This window comes from Rhodnius prolixus, unplaced genomic scaffold, assembly GCF_049639745.1.
Source record: "Rhodnius prolixus isolate KJV_2025 unplaced genomic scaffold, Rpr scaffold_8, whole genome shotgun sequence".
Classification (NCBI taxonomy): Eukaryota; Metazoa; Arthropoda; class Insecta; order Hemiptera; family Reduviidae; genus Rhodnius; species Rhodnius prolixus.
The window spans coordinates 30,943,302-30,968,387 of NW_027411593.1; the positions used below are offsets into that span (position 1 = coordinate 30,943,302).

At 35.6% G+C, this 25,086-nt stretch overlaps 1 protein-coding gene across 6 annotated transcripts in view; it reads right to left on the reverse strand.

Moving 5' to 3' along the window:
• unc-13 overlaps positions 1-25,037 on the reverse strand; it is a 626,295-nt gene extending 601,258 nt beyond the window's left edge. For 5 of the 6 annotated variants that reach the window (XM_074122305.1, XM_074122303.1, XM_074122304.1 and 2 more), the window contains exons 1-2: positions 24,764-25,036; positions 16,442-16,518 (exon numbers count right to left, since the gene is read on the reverse strand). In XM_074122305.1, coding sequence (XP_073978406.1) covers positions 16,442-16,463 — 22 coding nt within the window. In that variant the 5' untranslated portion in view covers positions 16,464-16,518; positions 24,764-25,036. Of the gene's footprint in view, positions 1-16,441; positions 16,519-24,763 lie in introns of all 6 variants that reach the window. The other variant, XM_074122300.1, reaches the window with a different exon arrangement.
• Between the last annotated feature and the right edge of the window lie 49 nt (positions 25,038-25,086).

Sequence of the window (25,086 nt, forward strand, 5' to 3'; positions counted from 1 at the left end):
GCAGTGTAGTGTACCGGTTTTTTTAAATTCTTAGCTTGACAAAATTAACTGTTTAAACATTATATGACGAATAATCACTCCCAATTTTAATAAATACGAGGTGTGGCTATTAAATAACGAGACTATTGCTATAAAACATTTTATTTTAAATTTATACATATTTAGTTATTATCACCTTCAATAAAAAAACCCTCCCCTATCACTACAACGCTCCATGCGAATTTACCATTGTTCGAAAAAGTGCTGGAAGTCTTTTTCTGTCAGCTCCTGCATGACGCGTGCCGCTTTTTCTTGCACAGCTTCAAAGGACTGAAATCGTGTTCCTTTTAATGCAGATTTGACTTTGGGGAACAGATAAAAGTCACATGGTGGGGCCAGGTCAGGCGAATAAGGCGGTTAGCCTAAAACTGGGATGTTGTACTTGGCTAGAAACGTTTTGACAGGCAATGCAGTGTGAGCCGGCGTGTTGTCTTGATGGAGAACCTATGACTTGTTCTTCCACAAATCGGGTGGTTTTTTCCTTACTCTTTCACGGAGTTGAGCAAGCCCCTCACGGTAATAATGTTGATTAATTATAATCGATATTTTCATCCGTTTTGGACATGGAAGAGCGACCCGGGCAGTCATCATCTCCGACGTCTTCTCGGCCATCTTGGAAACGCTTGAATCAATCAAAAACTCGCGCACGTGATTAATATTCGTCGCCATAAGCTTCTTTTAATAAAAGATAAGTTTCAGCAGCAGTTTCACCAAGTTTCATGTGAAATTTCACGACAATTCGTTGCTCTACTACATTTGTAGTATCATGTTTTCGGCAAAACGAAACTAACACTTCTTACACAAACGACGGATCTGGTCAGAAAGATTTCTCTACAAACACTTGAGACGCTGCAATCGAAAGAGAAGGCTTTACGCTGCACAGCTGTTGGTCGTTAGGATTTGGCGCATGCATAGTTTTTCTGTAGCAGCATCAGTCTCGTTATTTAATAGCCACACCTCGTATTTATTATTATTTTTTTAAAGCAAACTATAAAATGACTAGTTTAATTCTTTAAAACCAGTTTTAAAATTCTAGAAGACTCTGTAGCTCACCGTTCAGAGTGAGTAGCTGGTGTTAGTAACGAGAGAGCACTATCCTGAGAAAGGCAGCTTACCGAGATGACCTGCCATTGACTTTAGATGTTGACGTATCTTAAGAGAAAACTAAATAAATGTTGTGGTTTGAGATATAAAGAGCTTTACAGATTCAAAAACAGCTGATTAAGGTTTTTTAAACGCTTTTTGTAGTTTTTTGGGGCAAAAAATGTCGCCTCCCAAAAAAAAAGAAGCATTTAAGAAGAAGTACAATCATTTTTACTCCTCCTTCCAATAGTTTCAGTTCTTTTAGCACTTTTACCGTTCAATAACGTTCCATTAAACCTGGACCTTATCTGTGAAAAGGCGGATAAACTGGTACGTAAAGATTTAAAGAAGCCGAACGTAGGCCTGAAACTTCTCAGTTGCTGCGTAGTATTGTGTTGAAATTAGTTTCTTGTGTCGCTTCGCCACAACACTCAAACTTAACAGCGCAATAATACACACAAAAGATTTCATCAAGGGGCTGAAAGTGTATTTGACAAAGTAACCACCGAAAGATGTAACTGTAATTTGAAAATTAATATACCTAGTTCAATTTCAACTTGAATCCTAATTTTGTTCTTCTGAGGAGGTTTCCTTAAACATTTCACATTAATAAGTGAAATGCGTCTAATAAGAGATGGATTAATTAAAGATAAAGTAGATTAAATTAAAATGGTTGACTAACTTAGTTTGTAATGCCCTGAAATAGACGCGGACATATATATCACACAAAACAGGCATTATAATGGCGTATATTATTTATGTGGAGATATGACATGTTTTCCTTTAGCCACTAATGGAAAATGTATGTTTAACTCTTTCACCATTTTACACTCTTGTGACTTCTTAAAATAATATGCGACATAAGAAAATCTAGGCTCTCAAATTTAATTCAATAAATTTGAGCATAAAGAAAAGCTTTAATTGGAAAGAAATCGAAAGAACAATCGATAAAAACTGAAAATCATCGAAAGTGCAAAAGTTGTTTTTGGATAAAACTAAGTTCAACTTTAATCACGCAATCTTTAATTTTGTATGCAATTTTTAATGGTCCAAGCCACGTACTAACTTAGGCTTCCCTTGAGGATAGGGGTTAATAACACTGCAATAGATGAGTTGCAAGTGTTCCTAATCAAGGTATAGGAATGAACAAATGCAGAGGAAGCACCCATATTCGCTTAATAGACAAGACATCGTTGGGATTTCTAAATAACCAACTACCTACAAAAACTGGACGTACCATCGACTCGGATAGAAAACTGACCGACGCTGACTTACACTAAAATCTATTAAACTAACTAGGATCTAATAACCAGTTAAGCGTGTTTACCGTGCATACACGTCAAACCCAAATCTTTATTACGGTGCATTCGAGGTGTATACTAGTTGTGAAAAATATAAAATTGCCATTAACGATAAAAACTCGAAATTTTAATAAAATACAATAAGAATATTATTTGGTGGGATGTTTCCTTTATCTTACCAATAGAGCTGCCAAGTATTTTATACGGAGGGAGGTTTTGAGTTAGCCAATTGATAAGTGGTTGGTACATGTTTGGTCTCCGCATAAGAGATTGGGAATTAGGCACACAAATATAAGCTCTCAACTCTTGTGCAATGCAGGTTTTTACCTTAGATAGAGATTCAGACCTCAGTTCGAGCATGATTTCATTTTGCACTGAATTCAAAGCTCTTTTCTTCCTTGTAAAAGCTATTGCGTCTATAGTTAACTACAGGCAATGCATACGTGAAGCGGTGCAAGATTTTGAAAGAGCACAGAATACTCTGTAATCTCAAGGCCTACAGATATTGCGGAAAAAGTAGCTTGCAGTGACTATTACGACGTTGTAAACTTTTGGTTGTTTTTGCCCTGCGTTCAACGTGTATACCACGTCATTGTCTGATTTTAATCCCGCACACTGTGGGGGGGCTTTTTAAAATTAAATTCCACGCTTAACTGGTTAAAAATGAACTTAATAATTTAATACGTTAATTGTATAAATTTGTAAGAGAAAAATAAGCTGCCAGTCAAATATTGAGTTTTCCGCTGGTAAAATGTCGGATGTAAGGACGTACGTATAATTAAGGAAAAAAGGACCAAAAAGCTCGTACCTTTTGAAAGAAAGAGAAAGAATCAGGAATTTTCCATTCTTTAAGGAGAATAGGCGAAGTGAATTTCATTAAAGTAGGAAGAATGAAGGGCACAAGAATTGGAGCAAAAGAAATCCTTAGAGAAGTTTTAATCGAAAATACTCTCGGTGTTGGAAAAGTTGGGCTGGCCAGAGAAGAAGTGATCGAAGAACTCAGGGAATTTTCATGGAGTTGATAAATGGTTGGAAAAAGCCTTGTACCTGGCTAGGAATTATAGAGATTTTTTTAGTTTAATATTCTTAATTCCCTTCTGGCAATTATGCATTTTTTACACACATCATGCTATTGCATTATCTTCAATATAATTAGTTAATCTACTTCCATCACGTTCACACTGAATATATTATTTGATTTGAAGATTACAAAAGATGTAAATCCAAACAAGGCTGCAAAGAAAGAGTTTTTGGTTCTGCATCATTCTGAGATGAAAACAACATATTCAGTAAGATAAGGCAAATGCAAAGACTGTGTTCAATAGAAAAATCAATTTTAAATTGAAATAAAAAAATGTATAAGAATATAACATATATTATCTGAAAACCATAAGCCAGTAAATCTAGCTGAACGTAAGTATTTTAGTGATTCGAACCAATTGGGAGGATAAACGAATATAATTGTTGCTAGAAACGAATTATATTTTTAATGTAGTTTGTTTAGCATTCAATGGAAAAGCCATATCCTCGCATTAGGCGAGAAAAGTCGCATCATGTCTAGTTAAGTCAACAAAAAATAGTGTAATGAAGAAAACACGTGTTATTCAGAATTATTTTTCTAACGCAAAGAAGTATTTTTTTTTTTTACCCTGCTTATAAAGGATGCCAGCAACTCTTTCGTAACTTTGAATCTTAAAGCGTAATCAGAAGCTTGCTGAATGTTTAAAGCTCGAGATAATACAAGGTGTGGCTATTAAATAGCGAGACTATTGCTGTAAAATATTGTAACGAAGTTGACCTGGGCGGAGAAGAAAGGCCTGGATTGTTCTAGAGGTTGAACGACCAAAGTCAGTAACAGGCCGCCACTGCATAAACAAAAGAGGCGGTATCTACTTGTGGCAGAAAAGAAAGGCCTAGATTGTTCTAGGGGTTAAGCGACTAAAGCCGGTAACAGGCCACCACTGTGTAGACAAAAGGGCCGGTCTTTATTGAACTAGAAAGGAAAGGGCTAGATTGTTCAAGGAGTTAGTGACCTGGGTAAAAGCCAGCTAAGAGAAAGGCCTCAGTTGGGGTGGTGGCATATGTGTTTCCCAGCCTGTGATTGACAGGTGAGAGGGAGACAGACGGAGTTGGAGAGAGACGGAGAATGGGAGGAGGCGGCTCACAGCTGAGGTGGTGGCAGTATGTTTTCTCCAGCCAATGAACATCAGGAGGGCGTGGAAACTTATGCTCAGAGGGTTGGAGGAGGGCAGTCCCAGTTGGAGGGAGGCACGCAGTTAAAAGGAGGCAGACACAGCTGGAGAGGTCAGTTTCAAACGAGTTTCTAATCAAGTGTTAATCGAGTTTCAAGCAAGTTTTAAGGAGTTATTAGAGTTTATAGTTATTAGTCAAGTTTATGAGTTAGTCTTGGAGAGTCAGTGTTGTGGAGTGCTTCAGTGGTAGCTAGTTGGGCAATTAGTCAGTTGATGAGTAGAGCTGTGTTAGTGCAGCCGAGACTAGTGCAATTCGGTGCAGTGCGGACCAGTGGTCAGTCGGGGAACAGTTTTGTGGCGTTACGAAGTGAGTAAGTAACAGTAAACTGTTGTGACTGTTGTAAATGGGGACTGTAATGAATAGCGTTAGTTGCTTGTAAATGTTAATGTGAGTAATGTTAACGTGTTAATAAATCAGGTTATTACTTACAACTTTAGCGAGTTTTATTAGTTAATCAAACCCACATATTTAATAACTAGTGGCAGGCATTAGTTGTGTAAGTAAAGTTTTTTTATTTGGAGAAAAACTTTACATTGGTGTCAGAAGTGGGATATAGTAAAACCGCTAGACGAGTAAGTGCTGATTTTATTAGTTCGGGTGAATTGCCGGAAAGTTGTAGAGAACTGACGAGTATTATATGCCCGTGAGTACTAAGATGCCCAGCATGGAGGAGTTAATAGCACTGATGAAGGAGATGAATGAAAACCTGAAGCAGGGCCAGTTAGAGATGATAGAAAAAGTGAAAAACATTAGAAAAGGCCAAATTGAGATGAAAGAAGAAATAATAAGGAAAATAAAAAGGGAAGTAAACGAGATGCCAGAAGAAATTGAGGGCGTAACAGAAACAAACAACATCCAAGAAGAAGACGAAGGCAGCCAGGATGATACAGACAGCAGGTCAGACTTAAAAGGTGACCAGGATAAAGGGAGACGTAGCTGTGTAGAAGTTCAGGAAGCTGCAAGGGAAGAAGAAAGCATAGAAAACTGCAGCGGACAGGAAGAGAAAGAGCAAGGTAAGGGAACTTTTGTTATACCAGTTGTGGAAGAGAGCCTTGAAGCGAGGACAGCGAGGAAAGAAGAGGGAGATAAAGTACTCCTGCCAGGATCGAAAAGGGAAGAAGGGCTATCGGACATCCACAGAGGTAACACCGGGATCCAGTTTGCAGTGAAGAGGGCAAGGGCCAAGCAGAGGCGGCGGTTCTCTTTGGTAGGCTACCACGAGAACGGTGTAGACTGGGCTAGTCGGTGCACCGAGTGGGTAGCGAGAAAGGGAACCAGCCGAGAAACCAATGGCGCCCTGAGGCAGGACAAGATTGGGTTACCGCTCAAAAGGATAGCCAGCGATATGGCAGGACCTTCTCCTGATTACAGAAGAAGAATGCGCTGCAATCTGGTTGCGATGGACCACGTCAGTAAGTGGGCAGAGGCACACGTCTTGGCAGATCAGGACGCGTCAACGGCAGCTGCAGCAACGAAGGTCTACAAGATCCTCGGCGTCAGGAGGACAAGGTCGACGCCGCCACACCCTCACTCTGACGGCATGGGGGAGCGAAGCTACAGGACTCTAGGAGGCCATCAGAGGACTTTGGGGAAAGATCAACAGGAGAATAGGGACGTACACACACCCCCCATAATGATGGTGTACCGATCGGCAATTCAGGAGACCGAGACCGAGGGCCGAACACCTGCCAGCGTTGTGTTCGGTAGGGAGCTTCGCCTACCCAGTGAACTTTTATTTGGCAGCCCAGAGACGGACGAATCGGACGGTGACAGCTATGCTGGGGAACTTCGCCGTAAGTGGAGAGCTGCACGTGGAAAGGCACGCGGCAGGAAAAGACTAGACAGCGACCGGACGAGGACATCGTATGACAGGCAGGTCATTGGAAGAACGTTCCGGAGAGGTGAGAAAGTTTTGTCGTACAAGCGTGTCCGCAAAAAGGGAAAACCTCCTAAGTTGCTGGGTAGGATCTTACACCACTGTCTCACTGCTCAACGACCTGGTGTTCGAGGTTCAACGCACGCCCAGATCCAAGATGAAGGTGGTACACTTGGACCGATTGCTGCCCTACATCACGAAGGAGACTTCTGTTCGGGACGAACAGTTCTAAGAGGGGAGCAGTGTAACGAAGTTGACCTGGGTGGAGAAGAAAGGCCTGGATTGTTCTAGAGGTTGAACGACCAAAGTCAGTAACAGGCCGCCACTGCATAAACAAAAGAGGCGGTATCTACTTGTGGCAGAAAAGAAAGGCCTAGATTGTTCTAGGGGTTAAGCGACTAAAGCCGGTAACAGGCCACCACTGTGTAGACAAAAGGGCCGGTCTTTATTGAACTAGAAAGGAAAGGGCTAGATTGTTCAAGGAGTTAGTGACCTGGGTAAAAGCCAGCTAAGAGAAAGGCCTCAGTTGGGGTGGTGGCATATGTGTTTCCCAGCCTGTGATTGACAGGTGAGAGGGAGACAGACGGAGTTGGAGAGAGACGGAGAATGGGAGGAGGCGGCTCACAGCTGAGGTGGTGGCAGTATGTTTTCTCCAGCCAATGAACATCAGGAGGGCGTGGAAACTTATGCTCAGAGGGTTGGAGGAGGGCAGTCCCAGTTGGAGGGAGGCACGCAGTTAAAAGGAGGCAGACACAGCTGGAGAGGTCAGTTTCAAACGAGTTTCTAATCAAGTGTTAATCGAGTTTCAAGCAAGTTTTAAGGAGTTATTAGAGTTTATAGTTATTAGTCAAGTTTATGAGTTAGTCTTGGAGAGTCAGTGTTGTGGAGTGCTTCAGTGGTAGCTAGTTGGGCAATTAGTCAGTTGATGAGTAGAGCTGTGTTAGTGCAGCCGAGACTAGTGCAATTCGGTGCAGTGCGGACCAGTGGTCAGTCGGGGAACAGTTTTGTGGCGTTACGAAGTGAGTAAGTAACAGTAAACTGTTGTGACTGTTGTAAATGGGGACTGTAATGAATAGCGTTAGTTGCTTGTAAATGTTAATGTGAGTAATGTTAACGTGTTAATAAATCAGGTTATTACTTACAACTTTAGCGAGTTTTATTAGTTAATCAAACCCACATATTTAATAACTAGTGGCAGGCATTAGTTGTGTAAGTAAAGTTTTTTTATTTGGAGAAAAACTTTACAATATTTTATTTTAAATTTATACATATTTAGTTATTATCAGCTTCAATATACACCCCTCCCCCTATCCCTACAACGCTCCATGCGAATTTACCATTGTTCGAAAAAGTGCTGGAAGGCTTTTTCTGTGAGCTCCTGACATGACGCTTGCCGCTTTTTCTTCCACAGCTTCAACGGACTGAAATCGTGTTCCTTTTAATGTAGATTTGACTTTGGGGAACAGATAAAAGTCACATGGGGCCAGGTCAGGCGAATAAGGTGGATGGCCTAAAACTGGGATGTTGTACTTGGCTAGAAACGTCTTGACAGACAATGCAGTGTGAGCTGGCGCGTTTCTTGATGGAGAACCCCGTGTCTTGTTCTTCCACAAATCGGGTCGTTTTTTTCCTTACTCTTGCTTCATTAAGCAAGCACCTCACGGTAATAATGTTCATTAATTATAATCGATATTTTCATCCGTTTTATCAAGTTTTAATGTGAAATTTCACGACAATTCGTTGCTCTACTACATGTGTAGTATCATGTTTTCGGCAAAGCGAAACTAACAACTCTTACACAAACGACGGTTCCGGTCAGACAGATTTCTTTACAAACACGTGAGACGCTACAATCGAAAGAGAAGGCTTTACGCTGCGCAGCTGTCGGTCGTTAGGATTTGGCGCATGCATAGTTTTTCTGTAGCAGCATCAGTTTCGTTATTTAATAGCCACACCTCGTATAAAACATAAGGAAGTAAGAGGAGGAGCACAGATTTAAAAGTGGATGTATTTAAAAAGATATAAATTATTGGAGTCAGATTTATATATATATATATACCATTAAAAGGGATTGGAAGGACTTGATTAATATCCTGGTTCAACGAAAAGGAACGTTGTTGGAGAACTTGGGAGAGTCATGAGGGGTAACTAGTCTACTGGAACTAAGTGAGGGTGAGGTTATAGGGACTTGAACCTTCTGGAGCCCGGAATCGGGAGCTTAAAAGCTTTTTGGCCTGGCATACAGCTACTCTCTCTTTTAGTCATTATAACCGCTCCGCGTTCTAGATCTTTCTTGATTCTATAAGTTCGCGATATAACTTTTGTAATGCAGATTATTTTTTCGCAAACATCTGTAATATTTAAAAAATAAAATAAAATAATAATTTGTATTTCATTAACTTTAAAAACAAAGTAATCAATTACTTGAAAAATAATACAAATAAATAATGCCACCTTTTTATTTATTTATTAAAAAAAGTCAACAAATTAATTTCTAGCAAAATATTGTTTTATAAAAAATAGAATTATCTAGGAGTTCTTTCTTGGATTTCCTGATAAGAATGCTTTCATTCAAGTTATGGACTGTCTCAGGATTCTAAAAAGGTGTGTCTTAAAAAAAGATGAAGAAGTAAGATTAGTTATGTGCGTAAAAACAACTAATTTCGCCAAGTAACCACATTGTAAGAAACGCGAAAATAACTAATATTGGTTCACAAATATTGCTGCAGGTCCTACGGTGTGTCCAGTTTTCAATTCGTTCTTTGTAAAACTAACATTAATTACTATTATTAGCATTATTAAGATAAATTAAGATATTAATATATTATTATTAATATTGTAAAATAGCAAAAGAATGGTATTTTAAACTGCTTCATCAGAACTTTGAGCTTAAATGTTTATAAGGTTCTGCAACCTTTTTTGAATTTTTATATCAACCAAAAAGATCAAGAAAAATTATGACAATATTTTGAAAGATGGTGTTTTTGTTAAAGAAGTTGTCAGTAAAAAAAAAACACATCGGTATTAGTTAGTAGATATTTCTTAATATGTATCCCATGGGTTGTTGTACATAATGTTATTACAACTTCTACGGTAAGTTCAGCAAGTTGAAACTGAGGATTTTGTTTCACATTGGTTTTGATGGTCACGTACTAAAGAAATAATTTCCATTCTATTTTCAAAGAAGTCACACACATTACGGCGTCTACAACTTCATCTCGGAAAACTTCATGTGATTGCTTTATTACTAACAAAAGTCCGAACTACTATCACCAGAAAGACAAATAAATAAAAATAAATACAGGATGAATCGGAATTTTTCAAATTTCTGATGAGTGTTCTTCTTTTAGAATTTTACATCTTTGAATGTGTAAAATTCCGCTGTGGATAACGCAGATTTTCTCCAGCACTTTGGCGCAAAATCACTTAAGATTATTACATTTTTATAATTCAAATAGAATTAAGTACCCATTTTTCAGGTAACTTGTCATCTAAATTATGGTCGTTGGTTCCAAGCCATTTTTTTTCTGATGGTAAGGGTTAGAGTAAGACTTACTAATACTAATTAGGAGGACTTATTTATTAATTGTTTATTTATATTGCTTATTTATTTGTTAATCACGGCTGAGAAAAATTGATTAATTAATGCTATCCTCAGATAGACTATTTGACCAAGTTAAGTAACAAATCCTTTACTAAATTACAGCAGCTACGTAACATAAACTTATTGAATAAAAAAACAAAAAGATAAAGGAGAACAGATTAACAAATAGTTTACTAAACGTTTATTTCCAAAAATAGGGAAAAACAAAACCTTAAATTACGGCCTTTTAACATTTGACATATATGAGAAGCAAACTCACTGATTATTACTCCACTGTAACGTGAATTATAAATATAGACCGAACATCCTATTGAATTTAACTCTAATTTTAGATCTTACAATGAATTATTTAATGGGAAAAACTGGGAAAATGAGGAAAAAGAAAATAATTCCATTAAATGCAATCAACCTTATTTGAACAGTACTTTAGTGTTTCAGATAGTTTTAGACATTAATCAATAGCTCTTTTTTTTAATGTTACTGCATTTAAAATTTAGGGCGACTATTGTGCAATTGTTTGTTATTTATAATTCTTATTTCTTTGTATTATACTAAAAATTTTCTCAAGAAATCGTGAACAGAATACTCATGAAAATCTACTTTAATTTTACTAACAAGAAAAAAAAGCAAAAATAAAAGTAAAAAAAGTAACCTGACTAGTTAGCGTTAGTCTTTCTGTTCCCTTCACCACGGAATGAAAATATTCTGTGCTTTATCAGGACGAAATTCGTCAGTAGAAATAAAACAAGAAAATGCTAATTTAATGGAAGACTGTATTAAATTTTTTTTTTTTTTTTTTTTTTTTACCCTACGCCTTCACGGTCAATGGCTACTACGGCCATGCGACGTCTGGCAGCCCAATATAAAATACTATTTTTTTGTGTGGGTCCGTGGGCATATTGTCCCGGACATCCTGCAGTTGGGAGCATGCTAGCAGGTGCGGACCGTTCATAACATCTCCACCACAGAGCACACAGATACTGTTGTCCTTAATGCCAATTCGGTGGAGATGCTTCTGAAGGTAATCATGCCTCGTCAATAATCTAAAGCATGCCACAGCTGTTGATCTAAGCAGATCGGTGGGGAGTCTTCCTTTGATATTTTCAAGCACCTCCCACTGCTTCCCTTGTGCTTTTCCCCTTTGTTCTTCGGCCATCTTCGATCGAAATCGGAGCCGGATCTCTCTCTTAGCAGTTCTAAGCGTCAGCGGGGCCCCGAACTGAACTTGATTCGCCCCCTCTTTTGCCAATCTGTCAGCTTCTTCATTGCCCTGGAGTACAACATGACTCGGGATCCACTGCAGTACAACTTGCTTCCCTTGCGAAAGTAACCTATCTATGAGTGCCCTGCATTTCTTTATAATGATGTCGTCTTTATCATCATAGCCGGTTACTGCTGAAATAGCTGCTTGGGAATCCACAAGTAAAGCAGTCTTGCAAAAGTCCCTTTTAGCTACCTCTTCCAACGCTATGGCGATGGCGTGCAGCTCTGCATCAAAATTTGATGCTAACTTTCCAACAGGAACACTCAATTGGAACTGCACTGCGTAGACTCCTGCGCCAGCATTACGGTTTGCACCTTCGGCAGAACCATCGGTGTAAACATGCACCCAAGGCGGAGAAGGGAAAACATTATTTATTGTTTCCAGGGCAAACAGTTTTAATTCATGCGGGGGACTGCTTTGCTTTCTTACATCTTCTATTAAATTCAGACTACCCGGCGCCAACTGTGGCTTTTCCCAGGAATCAGAGTCAGAAAAGGGTTTCCGATTTTGTAAATCCTCAAGCCCTATTTGCTCGCGTAAATCTCGAACTTTACCCGCAAAGCATTTTTGAGTTTTCAACCTCAATGTGGGCACACTTTCGGTTTAAAGACTATATTAAATAAAAAGGGACAAAAAACAAACCCTAATATCTTTCTAGAAAATAAAAACATTTCCCAAATTAGGGCCCTAATCTACAAGATATATTGGAGCATGATAACCAAATGAAATGTGCCAATCTTAGTGGACTATTGCGTTAATTCATAGTGGTTTTTACCAAATGGAGAACTGTAGTTCAAGTTAGACAGAAGACTAGAAGTAGTCTGTTGCAATAATTCAAATAATGTTGAGAGTTGTTTACAAAACCAGCTACGAGCTCTACTTCTGGCAGTAACAGGAAGCGATAATAGAAAATAAGATGGCGCTATTCAAGGCTTCACAGAACCAATTACTTGTAGAGCGATTTATTATTATTATTGCCAGGCAATTTCACAACATGTCCAACTACATTAACTCAAGTTGATTCAATTATTCTATCAACTAATAAATAATAAAATAAAAATGAATGGATTAGAATAAAACTTCTTTAAAAATTCTCCAAATTTATAGATTTATTTATTTACAACCTGTACATATATATATATATACATTTAGTAAATGTGTTCTTAATTGAGTTAGGCATAGATAGTAGGCTGAACCCTAGTGGATCCAGCGCCACAATCGGGAAGGCATGCTGGGAGGGGCCAGCCAATGCTGGAACTCTCTAGAGGTTGGAAGGAAGTTTTCGAAATTGGTAAAAGGTCGCGGGGCCGACGTCGTTTCAGGCCTCGTGGAGGACTGTAGAGGATGGGTTGTTGTGGATAAGGCTTGTGCTGTGGGATTAGGATGTATGGTTAGGCTATTATTGAAATTTAGGAAGCGAGAATGGATTAGGTCATTGACAAAAGGGGATATTGAGGTCTGTGTGGAGGGTTAAATTGGATACATAATAAGGAGCGTTGACGATTTGCCGAAGGACTTTAGATTGAAAGGATTGGTTTCTTTGGATGTTGGAAGGTTTCGCAGAGCCTCACAGCTCAGCTCCATAGGTCCAGATGGATCTTAGTAGTGTCTTGTATAGAGTCAGTTTGTTCTTTACGTTCATGGCTGATCTCCGCCCTAGAAGTCTTCGTAGTTGTCCGTATCGTCTATTGAGTTCTTGTCTTTTCAGTCAAGTGTGTCTAAATACAGTCCTAGGTAGCGTACATGTGTGGAGGTCGGTATTTCTCTGTTGTGTATGAGTAATGCTGGGCAAGTTTGTCTACGTAAGGTGAATGTTATCTGTTGGTATTTGTCTTCGTTTAGTCTAATTCTCCAATTTTTGCACCAAGAGGAAATAAGGTCAAGGTGTTCTTGGACATATGTGAAGTCTTCAGAAGGGTTGGAATTTGAGGATAATATTGCGGTACCAAATTTATAGATAAAAAAGCAAATTATTCATATATTTGTAACTGATTGGGGCCCATTATGTTTGGAATCGTGTAAACGCGTTTTTATTGAAAGTTCACGAATCAAACGTATTACTGGTAGCCACGTTAAGTTTTTTAATCCAAAAATAAGTATCAGTGTACAGATAATCAGATGATAATGAAAGTAGGTTATTGATTCAAACCTAATTAACTCAGAAATCATAGATTAATGTAGCGTAAACCTATAGCCAATCAGAAGTAATCAGCCATTCTGTTAATCAGTACATTGAGTTATTATAATTTAAAATAACCGTTGCACTTTAAAAAAGTACAACAGATTCATCACGCTGGCGTTTCCGTAACTTAAATTCACAATTAAAGTAATATATAATAAAGCTCGCAGTCTTCTTACTGTTTCTGGCAGTCCTAAATGGTGGAAGCCGCAGGAAAATTAACTGTCTAGACCCTAATTTACTGCGGTATGGGCAACCAGCCAACTGAAGATAATTTTTTCTTAGCCAAAAGCGATAATTTCTCTTAGCTTATTTAATATTATACATTCAGAATTTTTCAAAATGTCAAAGTTCAGTATTTAACAAAAATTATATGGTTAATTTCCACCATTTTATATTTTAAAATTATCAATTAAGAATTGAAAATAAAAGATCTAAATTATTTTGGGTAATGCTCCACAATTTGTAGTTAATCTCTATAACTTGTACCATGCCTTTAAGATTGAAAAAGGGATTAAAGATTTCTTTTTAGCTATTGTAGGATCTTTGAGTGGAGACTGAAGATTTCAGAGTTATCTGGATAGATGGATAAGATAAGAAGTAGGTATAGTTCACGGATACTCCTCTGAGATACTCTGCTTCTACTTGTTCGAAGGAAGAAGTGGTAGAAACCTCAACTATCCGGTAATACCTTATGGAAAGGAAGCAACGTGTTGACGGAAAAAATTGATTACGATGTGATTGTTGGTACCAAATTTGTAATTAACTTTTCTTTTATAGAAAATTTGTGGTTATTTTTTTTAAAATGATTTAAGGCGCCACAACATCTGAGGTTATTAGCGCCCGGAGCTTTTTCCAGTGTTCTCTCGTTACAGACAACACTATCCATCACCGAACAGTGAGCTGTAAGAAGCTCCTAAGAAGAGAAAATCTAAGGGTCAGCAGCTGGATTCGAACCCGGAACCTTCGCGTGGGAGTCCAGTATGCTAACCTCATAGCTAATCCCTTCTTTAACTGTGTTATTTTTTCATTCTTTCTGATCGCTCATGTACAAAATTTCTTTGACAGATATCTCATTTATTTTGACATTTTTATATTCTATCTCAACCACCCTCAAAATAAAAAGAAACACGCAAACTTTAGTGACAGCTTTGTTTTATTTCCTTTAACGCCCTGCTAGACATCAAAACAACAACGTCAGAATATTTATTCTATTCAAAATATTATAGGAAATAATAGTTAAATAAATAACTAGCTGAAACTGAAACAAATATGCCATTCAGAACTAATAACTTTTCCTTTGCGGTTCTTTTCTTTAAAAAGATAGGAAAAAACATCGACAAAAATGTAGTGAGCAAAAATTTTTCTTTTCTTTTATATCCTCCCTCTGCAGCAAACTAGGGCGAAAGCTTTTTACAATAAAGAAATTGTATTTATAGTTTTCAAATGTATTATACTTTATTTAAAATCACAAACTTTCAGTTTGTCCTTTTTTTTTACTCAGTTTCCCCTTGGCTTAATACTGTTAGCATTTGGGTAGTGTATAGAATAATGAGCAGTAAGGAGCTTTTGAAAGAAGTTAATCAAAGGGCCGGCTGGCTAGATTCGATCCTGAGTTCTCTGCGTGGTAATCCAGCACGATAATCACTGAGAGAAACCCTTATCTGGTGAATTTTCTCAAAAAGTACTGTAATATGACCGACTTGCTGGTTTTTGGAGACCTACTAAATATACATGAAGCTTTTTCTTATACGATTCCATATTGGAAATCTTAAACCTGTAAAGTTTGTATTAGAATAACCAGAAAAGTGAACACAAGAATTTCTGTGTTTATTTTGGGGCTAAATCTCAACAAAATTTTGAAAAGCAAATGTCGCTTTTATTGCTAAATTAAATATTGCAAACGCATCTTCTCTAATTAGTGTTAGCTGTGTGGAATTTTGCATTGCCAATCGTGAATATTTAGAATGCAAAATATAAAAAATGGACAATGATTGTTCAACTAAATTATTATATCTTACGATTTGGTGAACTGGCTAACTTTAAGTTAACCTTTATTCTGCACGTTGAGATTAAAAATTGGAGATTATCTGTAATTTCAATTCCAACCTCAATAAATATAGGAATAGTGACTCAGTTGAGATAATTGAATTGAAAAGGAATAAAAAGATATCATCAATTGCGTTAAGGATAGAGTAAATTATGTGCTTTGAAGAAATTCGACATTATTTAACACTTTTTTCTGTTCAAATGTTTAAAATTTAAACAGCTGAAATCCAAATAATTGACAATATTTCTGTCATCTCCTTATTTAAGCTAGGAATCTGCAGTAAAGTGCTCGTTTTAAAAATTGAATCTAGAAGTACATTTTAATCTGTGATTTAACTGGGCTCTGAATTAAAAGTACTTATTATTTCTTACATATATAGTAAGTATCTGTGCACCAAATCGTAAAATTATATATTGAAGTATTGCTAGCAGTATTGTTGTGTTATTGCTATTAGTTAGAAGATTTTAGCATAAGTTGTTTTATGCTGATATTTCAAATGATTGAGATTATGTTACCCTTTCTTTGCTGTAAAGATATGTATACATGTTTCTTTAGAGAATTAAAATAAGTAAATATGAGAGATGGAAGTAAATACGAAAGGACTTTTATAAAAATCTGAAGTCATCTTCGTAGTATCATCATACATGCTAACACGAGAGAGAACTACGGCAGGTCTTGATTACTGGGAAATACGATTCAAAAATCCAACCACTGGTTTCCTTTCTTTAATTTTATACTCATACAATCTTTAAATCAACAACGAAACTTAAATAAAATGTAAATAAGACTTACCAGTAACGCTCAGCAGCGACATGATTGTTATTCTGATTGTATACGCAATTTGTTGGTAAAAATGAACCACCAAAGTCCTGCAAAATAGAAATATATTCCATATTAACTTGGGTTAACAGTTGTAAATATTTTTGGAATGTTTACCAAGACTACAGTATTTTTTTGACTATATTTTATTGTTTTAATTAACGGAGAAATGATTGTTTTCACGATATTATTAAATCTCGTAACTAACAAAACGTGTGACAGAAAGCATTTTCATTTTCTCCTACTATAACTGGTGATTAGTATTGTAATCTTTTCTCACCGGAAATACCCATTTGAAGTCCCTGGAATAAAAACAAAAAGTAGTTTGTTTAGATAAAGTATTCTGCGTCGTAAGCAGCATAACTCAATAACGATTCGTTGCCATTTTGTAGTCCCGGTAGTAAAACTTTGGACAAAATTAGCCGCACCAGAAGTGCCAATGTAGATAACAAATAAATTTTACACTTTTTGAAGTTTACTCAAAAAAAAATCTATTTTAATTAAACATCGTGTAATCATTGCACATACTTAGATCTACGTATAACTTTAGTTAAAAAACATTTTTCCCAGTGAATCTCTTAGAAGGAAATTCGATTTATTGTTTTGAAAAGTATCTACTTTATTTAAAATCACAAACTATCAGTTTGCTCATTTTTTTCTCACTTTTCTCTTGGCTTAATACTGTTAGCATGTATGGTATTGTAAAATGATCGGGTTGCTTAAGCGATTTCTTTTTCGTGTAAAGTGCTATTGAGCAGGCAAGTATCTTTAGTTTTAAGAATGACAAAGCTTTTTTAAAGTTTCTTTACCAGTAAATTCATGAGATAAGAAGAAAAGAAAAAGAATCACTTTCACCACAATTTGGAAAAAAAGATCAAAGATCCAAAGACAGCATCTTGGTATTCAAGAAGGCGCTGAATGTGTTGACCATATAATTATTTTACCAAAAGCTGCACTTAACATTAACCTAACAATCTGAAATAACCAAATCTATAAAGTAGATGAACTAATAAAATAACAGTTTTAAGAGTTGCTGAGTTGCTGCGAATTTCACTAACCAGTTTTTGTAAAAGTTCATTCAGTTCTACGTAATTAATAGTAATAATTAAAATTCAGATGTCTGTTGAGAAATAGTTTCATTACTTTAGGCAATAAAAAGCAACAATGGCAGTAAAGTGGCTTTGCTCTTCAACCGAATTTCTTCTCAAATTTTTGAGGAAACTAAAATAACCAAATTGGCTGATTTTGTCCACATTTAGTAAAAGCTTAAATAATAAATTTTCAGCTAAATACGAGGTGTGTTCAAAAAGTAACGGGAATTTTCGTTTTTTGAAAAAAATATTTATTTATTCATCTACATTAATATTGTCGCCTTCAAAGTAGTCCCCTTCGCATACAATACACTTGTGCCAGCGCTTTTTCCAATCCTCGAAACACTTCTGAAACTCGATCTTTGTGATAGCTTTCAGCTCTTTCAGCGATTCGCTTTTAATGTCATCTATGCTTGTAAAACGACGGCCTTTTAATGTTCTCTTTATGTTTGGAAATAGAAAAAAGTCACATGGAGCCATGTCTGGCGAATATGGAGGCTGGGGCATCGTTAAAGTTTTGTTTTTGGCCAAAAATTCACGAACAAGCAATGAATTGTGAGCAGGTGCATTATCGTGGTGCAAAATCCATGAATTGTTTTCCCACAAATCCGGGCGTTTTTTTCGGATTGCTTCACGCAAACGGCGTTGAACTTGTAGGTAGTACTCCTTATTGATTGTTTGACCTTGTGGCAAGAATTCATGATGCACTATGCCATTAAAATCGAAGAACACAGTGAGCATAACCTTCACATTCGACCACACTTGTCGAGCCTTTTTCGGTCTTGGCGATCCAGAATGCCTCCACTGGGACGATTGAGCCTTAGTTTCGACATCATATCCGTAAACCCATGTTTCGTCACCTGTTATAACACGTTTCAGAGATCCGCATCGTTGTCGACTTCATTGAGTGACTCTTGAGCAACTTCCATTCTCCGCTGTTTTTGTTCGAAATTCAACAATTTTGGAACAAATTTTGCTGCCACACGTTTCATACCCAAAACATCCGAAAAAATTTCATGGCATGAGCCAATTGATATGGCAACATCATCAGCGACTTCTCTGATTGTGATTCGGCGATCGTTCATAACCATTTCTTTCACTTTTTTCACGTTTTCATCGGTTGTTGATGTGCTTGGACGTCCAGGTCGTTCGTCATCTTCAACGTTTTCGCGGCCATCTTGGAAACGCTTATACCACTCGTAAATCCTTGTTTTACTCATAGCAGACTCACCATTAGCCTTTATTAACATTTCACACACTTTATTACACTTTATTTCATTTTTTACGCAAAATTTAATACAAATTCTTTGATCCATTTTTTTTAACAAACAAAAATCGCCAAGCTCGAAAAACACGTCTAACCTTAACGGCTGCCACTTAAGAAGTAAACAATGAATATTACTGAAAATTTTATCGTACTTCAGGGGCATGTGTACCAACATAATAAAAAAAAATAATTTTACAATCAGACTCTCCAAACCCGCGAAATTTAAAAATTCCCGTTACTTTTTGAACACACCTCGTATACTACTAATTATTTTATTTTTAATATATTATTTTTAATTTCAATTTTAATTCACTCTAATTGAAGATAAATCGTTTTATTTTGAATCCTTATTAGCAGCAAGTTAATCCAGCAGCTGAGTAACGCTCCTGATAATCGGGAACACCCTTTAGGTGGCGTCTCGGGCTCACTCACTGTACTTTCCCTTCCTTTCAGCCTGCTGAAAGCTGTTTCCAGTCTTTCATCCCCGACCTATTCTTTATACTAAAACATCAAGACAATCGAATTTCTATTTTATTCAACCTTACCCTAAAATATAAGAACAAATTATAATCGTGAGGTTTTCATTTTCCGGCTTTCGTTCTAAATATCTATCTTTAAAGGCACATAAAAACGTAAAAGTGTTATTTACAAATCGCTTTTCTGACTCTGAATGTATCCACTGCAACTCAAAAACAACAGAAAACCGTAGAAGTGAAAAATTTGTATTTTTTTCTGCTTAGGCACCACTAGCCAATGCTATTTAAAGAAATTAGTCAACAAAATAGGTACACCGGAACTAGCACTTTCTTTGCCGAATAGTTTTTTAATTTTTTAAGATTTTTTAAAAGCCGCTAAAACGATATTCTTTAAAATGGTTTTTCCCAATTTATTTACAAGTAGATCTATTACTGCTATTTGAAATATGACTCCCATAAACTGTAAGCATATTACTCTAATATGCCATCTTTTTTTGCTATAATGTCTTTTCATTTAAATAATAATGAACGGAACCAAATTTGGGTACGATGTTTCCAAATTTCAAGAAATTCGGCTGACCGGAACTGCCCTTCCAAATTTACTGTTCATCTCCATAATGACTTAAACAACTTTCCTCAAAGAGAAAATTTTGATTAAGTATAGTTCTGAGAATAGAAGTGGCTAGAATCCTCCAAAAATGCCATTTTTCTGTAATTTATATATGTTACGGTAAATGTACACTCTTGGGAAATGTACACTTTTACCGTAAAATGTGTACATTTTCTAAAAAGTTAGGTATATGTGAACTGAATATAATGTATATGTACATTTCCCGGCAAATGTGTACTCTTGCCTTCACGTTTTGGTAAATGTATACTCTTACCTTCATGTTTTAAGAAAAGTTGGAATACAAATAAATTAAAAATGTTGCAGTAAAAAAATATTTATTTAAATAAACATAATACAAAAGGCTTTAATAACGAAAATTATTTTAATTAAAAAATGTAAATGACAAACAAAACATACTTTTCTTTGCATATTATACGTATAATATGTCGTAGGTTATGATCCCAATATTCATAAATACAATTTTCGTCCTAGTTTTTCAGGACCAATACGATGGGAAGCAAACAAATAATAATAATAATAATAACATACTTTTCTTTATTATAACTGTGCAAATATTTATCGGGAGTAATTTTCACAAAATTTTGTTAAATACTTGCCAGGGGTAAAAGTTTATAAGTTTTTTGAAAATTCCCCTTAAGAAAGTAGAGATGAAGAAAGAAGTGAAGAGCAAAACATTAAATAAATAATGTAAAACAAGAACATTTTATTGTAAGTTCCTGAAGTATGGCTTGCTGCCTACTTCTCAGGACAATAACAGTTAAATTTTATAAAACTATAAAGGAACATAAGAAATTTCATAATGGAAAAAGTTTCACTTGCGATTTCGTATTTTGTATGCTCACATTTACCAAAATGACATGGTCATTGTGAATTCAATGTACATTTCCCTTCTTTGAAATTGTAAATGTTAGTTGAATGTACATTACCCAAACGAGGAGGAAAATGTGCACATTTACCGGAAAATGTGAACATTTGCCGCAATATCTACTTTTACCGTAACATATACAGTTCAATGTCTTGTAATCTGTAACGGGTAAGTAAACTGTAAGAAGCTTCTATCATGAAAAAAACTGAAGACAAGGAGGTGGATTCGTACTTAGGATTTCCGCTTGGGAATCCATTAGGCTAAGCTAATTCTTTCCCTAAAATACTAACCTTGCATCTTGGTCAACTATGATCATAAAAATACTTTTTTCTCAATGGATCCATTGTCTCGAAGTTAGAAGACAATTAGTAAGTTATATCCTTGAAGATAGCAGTAAAAGAAATTATAGTGAACTTTAATTGAAGACTTTTCATGATTAAGATTTGTTTTACAGTTATTTTTAGTTTTTTTAAAAATATTTATGTTTACTTCTAAACCCTCAGAGTTTTTCTGATTTCTAATAGTGTAGCCAATGGAACAGAGGAATCATCAAAGAAAGGGCGAAGAATGACCAGACTATTTTATAATCATACGTGGAGGGTCTTAGAAGTGATTAAAGTGTTAAAGTGAGGATTCTACTAGAAAGAAAAAAAAGACCATCAATGATGTGATGAACTGAAGTACTTTCCTTTACGTTTAGACATTGTAAAGAAGGTAGAAGTGTTAAGTGGACAAGATAACAAAACTGCACGCAGACAGGTAGTGTTTGTGGTGCAGGTGTAAGGATCGATTTAAAAAAAATGAAAAATTGAAGTATATTTACCACCACGAGTAATCTATCAAAATATATTACTGCGCATTTGATCGATTATTAAACTTTTGAGCGTAAATAGAGGAGCCAGGTTTGTTGATAACAATGGGTCACGTTGCGATTGATTATATCCTTATTAAAGAGCAAAAATCTGTAATTAATATTTCTGAAATCGTTAAAAGTTTAGTAATTAATAGAGTTAGTTTTTGTTGGCCATAAAAGTGATTAAATAATATTCAAAAATTGTTTTTGGTAGAATAACACATCTTTTTTAAGCATTTTTTAGTTTATCTGTTGCAAAAAATAGTGGCTCATTTGAAATTCCTGGTGTACCAAGTTCATCAACGTGATTTTACAAATCTACTCACGTACACACCTGTTATACCTCATTATTTGTCTCCATTTAAACTGTTCTTTGATTTTAACCAAAATTCTTTACTTTTGTATATTCACTTTATTTTATTTATTATGGAAATTGTCTGATTCTGCTTGACTTATATCAGAAAGAAATTTCTACGTAAGATTTATGTGGATTCGAGGGCATTTCAGTTATGGAAAATAACTAAATCGCTGTTACTTATGGCTAAAGAACGTGCCAAACTCGTGAGGGGAATACAATTTGAGTAAACTATTCCTCGTTGGAGGGTTGAAGGTGTTTTTAAAGAGATCCTTCGAGAATAAGTGGCAAATCTAATATGATAGTTCGGGTAAAGACATCTTAAGGGTTTATTGGGAGTTAAAAGGTTCAGTATTTTTATCCCTTCTATGGAGCCCTCCTTCCTGATGGTATAGGGCACGACAACACTCCCTTTAATTCAAGACAGCAGAGAAGCCTCAGAATCTGGACCGGATCAGGGATTTGGAAGAGTACGTCTTTCTCCAGCACATCTGATAGCTTCCCAGGTATCTAAATCTTTCTAAATGGATTGCGCACTTAGTTATAATCATGGTGTTGGGATTCCTCTCATCTCCACAGTGCAACCACGTTACTAGCCCAGCTTCTTCAGGTGTCCTCATAAGAAACTCTGTCAGTACGTAATGCTAAGATATCATCACATCACGCTCAGTTTTCTTCCGATTATGATTATCCAGATCTTTGATTGATCCGGTACTTCAAAGCACTGCTTCTGAAACCAACAATTCTTTCCTCAGCTCTTCCGGGAAAGCTCATCGATTTTCCCTCAACAGAGATCAGGGCCCAAAAGAGGCACTCTCTTTACGCTCTTAGAAATGTTTAAGTAGACGAAAGCAGCCAGCACAAAGGCAACCATTCGAGATTGGTGTCAACTTCCCTCATAAATTCCCCTCATAAATTAATCGATTTAAAGTAATGTTCAAAAGTTGTATAGCATTTTTACTTAGTTTTAATACAATGGATAAGGGACGGGTTTTGATTTAGTGGTTCTGAATCCCACGGGTTAGGAAAAAATTTAATAATAAAGGATGTGCTTACGTCACTCGTCCTATTAGAAAAAACTTGATTGGTAGTTGTACGTTTTAGACCGGCATGAAAAAAAGGCGATTATTTCACTCTATTTAATTTAGTTTCAATAAAATAATCGTTTTAATATCATCACGAGTAAATAAAATTGTAAAAGAATTAGACTATTCGTACAATTTTTACTTTGTTATTGTATAAAGGAAGTAAATGAAACATTAAATTTGAATTTTGCCTTGAACCAACATTTTTCTTTGACTGATTTCTAAAAAACAATTTTTCCAGAGGCAAGAGCTCATCATCATTAGGTGCCTCACAAGTTTTCCGGGACCCGGAAAGCTAAGAATTACTGCTGAATTCGATTCCCGGTTTAGGCATTGAATTTGATTCAATGTTGAACATGGAAAAGTAAAGAATATTCCATCGCCGATTGGTGTTCAGCAATAGAACTGTCCATTCATTTCTAAATACACGCATAACAAACCTGTATTGCTGGTTTAGCCTACTCACGTTCCTTCATACACAGACTGGTTAAAATGTTTTAAAGGGACCAAATCTACAGCTCAGGCTAACGTATAGAAAATAAATAATATTTATAAATAAATAATGAAACTATTATTAAAGTAAAATTTTAATTTTAATAGAATAATATTTATTATCTCAATTTTTATGTGAATACTACATAATAAAAATGTTTCTCTTATGAAAGTTAGTGGTTAGTTTACCGTAAAAGTTAAGTTGTGTAAAAGATAAAATAACATGTGGGCGTTGTTATCAGTTTAGATGTGATAATAAAATATACACAACCCATTCTAATGCCACAAGAAATACTTTATTAAACCATTAATTTTGATAAAATATTCTTTTTAACTTTTTAATATTGAAGAACAATTTTATTTTTATAAAAAAAAAGATATTTATTAAATTGTAAAAAATTATTTATGGTATTTCTTTTGTTATTAATTGAACACTGCTCAATGTAACGGAATATTGAATTTTTCAGTGTAACAATAATAACAGGATAATATCTATCATTTTTTTATCGTTACATGCTACAGACAATAAACATCAAGGAAATCTCAGTTAATAAGACGTTAATGACCCTGCTTTAAGGTCATTTTTTGACATTTCTACTAGCTTTATACTTTTCTCTTTTTTTGCAATAAAGATAAAAGAAGCTATTAAGAAAAGCTAGCGGACAAAATCATTCTATAAATAATTATTAGCGTAACTGTTTACTTCAGTTCATATCATTAAACTAACTGCAAATTATGCAATATTCGACAAAAATAGCAATTGTGTAATAAAAGGTAGGTAACCATTGAATAGGTTATTCGTTTATATTGTTCAGTTTATTATTATTTTTTATAGATGCGTTTAACATTTTATTATTAATAGTTTTGTGGAGAAATTTGTAAATTTTCTTATACTGAAACATTTGCCCTTATGAGGTTGTATCTAATATTGGCTCTTGATGGTTATATCTGGACGGTTCTCTTCAATTTTTGGTGATAAAGTTTCGCTACGAATCTTAATGGTATTTCTTTTTAATCCCAATTAATTGTAGTAAATATTTATCTGAGAAGGTTATGAATTTAGGATTAGAAGAAGTGCATGGAATGAGATTGTACCTAAGTTTAGGGGTGTGGTATGAAGTAATTTAAATGTTTTTGTTTCTAGCAAGCTAAATTATCAGCCATAATTATGTATAAATACCTGTGTGTGCGGGAACTTTATCCAGGTACTGTGTAGAATTTTAAAAAAAAAGATATATATTGTTTCTTTTTATATTTTGGCGTTAACTTATATTTATTTTTTTAAATAATACGAAAATAACGGTACAGATTGTTTTTTTGTTGTTTAACCATTTATAAATTGAACTTTATTTTATTAAATTTATTTAAAATAGTATGGAGATTGTAATGTTTGAAACAAGCGAGTGCTCGGACACGTTATAAGAGACCAAGGCACACACAAACTGAGGCACGGGGGCGCCTTGTGACTGGTCTAGTGACGTCATCGCCATGACAACGGGGGCT